At 33.2% G+C, this 1,715-nt stretch overlaps 1 protein-coding gene across 1 annotated transcript in view; it reads right to left on the bottom strand.

The window, feature by feature from the left end:
• Positions 1-133: 133 nt before the first annotated feature.
• The window catches only part of LOAG_19006 (hypothetical protein), a gene marked incomplete at both ends in the record, with an annotated part of 2,583 nt that continues 1,001 nt past the window's right edge, over positions 134-1,715 (bottom strand). Inside the window, 4 exons of the mRNA XM_020451665.1 lie at positions 134-297; positions 392-499; positions 935-1,088; positions 1,461-1,599. Coding sequence (XP_020304534.1) covers positions 135-297; positions 392-499; positions 935-1,088; positions 1,461-1,599 — 564 coding nt within the window. The remainder of the gene's footprint in view (positions 298-391; positions 500-934; positions 1,089-1,460; positions 1,600-1,715) is intronic.

The raw sequence follows: 1,715 nt of genomic DNA, 5'->3' as shown, positions 1-1,715 counted from the left end.
TTTTGTTGAATATCTATTGTGTATGCTTTCACTGAAAAATGTTAAATGTAGATTAAATTCCGTATCATAAGTTATCTTGGCCTGAAAATTTCCTGCCATACCTTTATAAAATCCTGTGCACAACAAATAGTACCTTTGTCGCTATAATCGTGTCCATACTCATCACGCATTTCATTAGATGCTCGGTACCACACCGTATCAGTTGATTCCCTCATTTTCTGGATATTATAAATCTCGGTTTTAAAGCAACCCGGCATAATCTCTATCACATTCACCCCATATGGTTGTAGTTCATGCCTTCAATTCATTTTCTAAACATTTGCAAACTTCATCTGGAGATTTTAAGATCCAGTTGAATTTGAAATGATGCAAAAAATTAGTAATTTGTTACCTAATAACCATACTGTATGCCTGAATGGCAAACTTTGAGCATGTATAAGGACCATGGTTCGCTAACGGAAACAATGTGATGGCACTGCTACATATCACTATTCGACCTCTGAGATTTGTTTTTCAGAAGAAAGGCGCGAATGAAACGAAATTTAGGATAATTAATAATACATGGTAATGTGAAACTCAGTTTTGGTAGCAAATATAAAAGGAAGAATGAACGGAAACAGATTCATATCACAATTATGGCCTATCTTTTAAGATAAAATAAATAGCTTCAAAAAAGCTTATTAAATATACGAAATGATTGAATTTCACAGAATGGACAAAATTCCTCGAAACCATTCGTGAATGTCTGAAAATTCACGAATTATCTGCAAAGGTGGAGAAATTAGAGCGAGGTTACGGTTATAATTGGAAGCTGATAGTAAAATCAGCATCGAGCATCGAAACCCCAATCAATATTTTAATCCTGGAAATTATTCATAATTTCATAACTGTTCTTTGATGAATCGTCAAGCATGCAAAAATGTATTATTATAACCTGGACTTCTTAATAAGGTCACGAAATGTTTGTGTTACTCGTACCGCGCCAAGTGTATTCACTTCTAATACTTCTTTATAATCATCCGAAGTCAAGAAATCGTCGGGAAAAAAGTGGCCTTTAATACCAGCATTATTGACCAAAGCGTGAAGAACTGGAAAAATTACTTCTAACAAATGCATCAATTCTTGTTTTAAATTTTGATGCTTAAGCGCTATTTTTGTATACTTATGACCAGATTTATACCTTTTTTCGTTTTTTTTTTTTTTTGAATCATTCTTTGCATTGACATAATTAACAAAAAAATATCAGTATAGCTTTAAAGGACTTCTTGGATTTCATCTCATCGAATTTTAGTTTATCGAATACTTTGGTGGTCAAAATTACTTGGCAAATAAAATTAAAGGACAATTCATAGTGTCTCCTCGCAGTGATCATTTCAAACCATTTGGACAAAAAATTCAATTATCTCAAGAATTAGAAAGATTTTTTTCTTAAAAAAATAGCTCATATCAGGAATGCGAACCAAGATTCTTTTCTTTTAAGACAGTGTCTACGATTTTTCGGGATTTCCGAACACTCTCGTCATCAGTTACATCCATCTGAAATGCATACAGTCGACCTTGATTGATTGAGCTGTAGCGTTCTTCCAGTTCATTTATATTCTGCAATTAGGTGCAACTGATGATGGAATTTTATAAAATATTCCTAATTTTCTTTTATGAACTCTTCCTTACTTCGCCGTCCCTTACACTTCTGAAACTTTGCGAGAGAGTTTGTG

The sequence above is a fragment of the Loa loa genome, assembly GCF_000183805.2.
Source record: "Loa loa unplaced genomic scaffold supercont3.895, whole genome shotgun sequence".
NCBI classification, from domain to species: Eukaryota; Metazoa; Nematoda; class Chromadorea; order Rhabditida; family Onchocercidae; genus Loa; species Loa loa.
The sequence above is the reverse complement of the archived record's forward strand: the minus strand, read 5'-3'. Positions and strand labels throughout refer to the sequence as shown.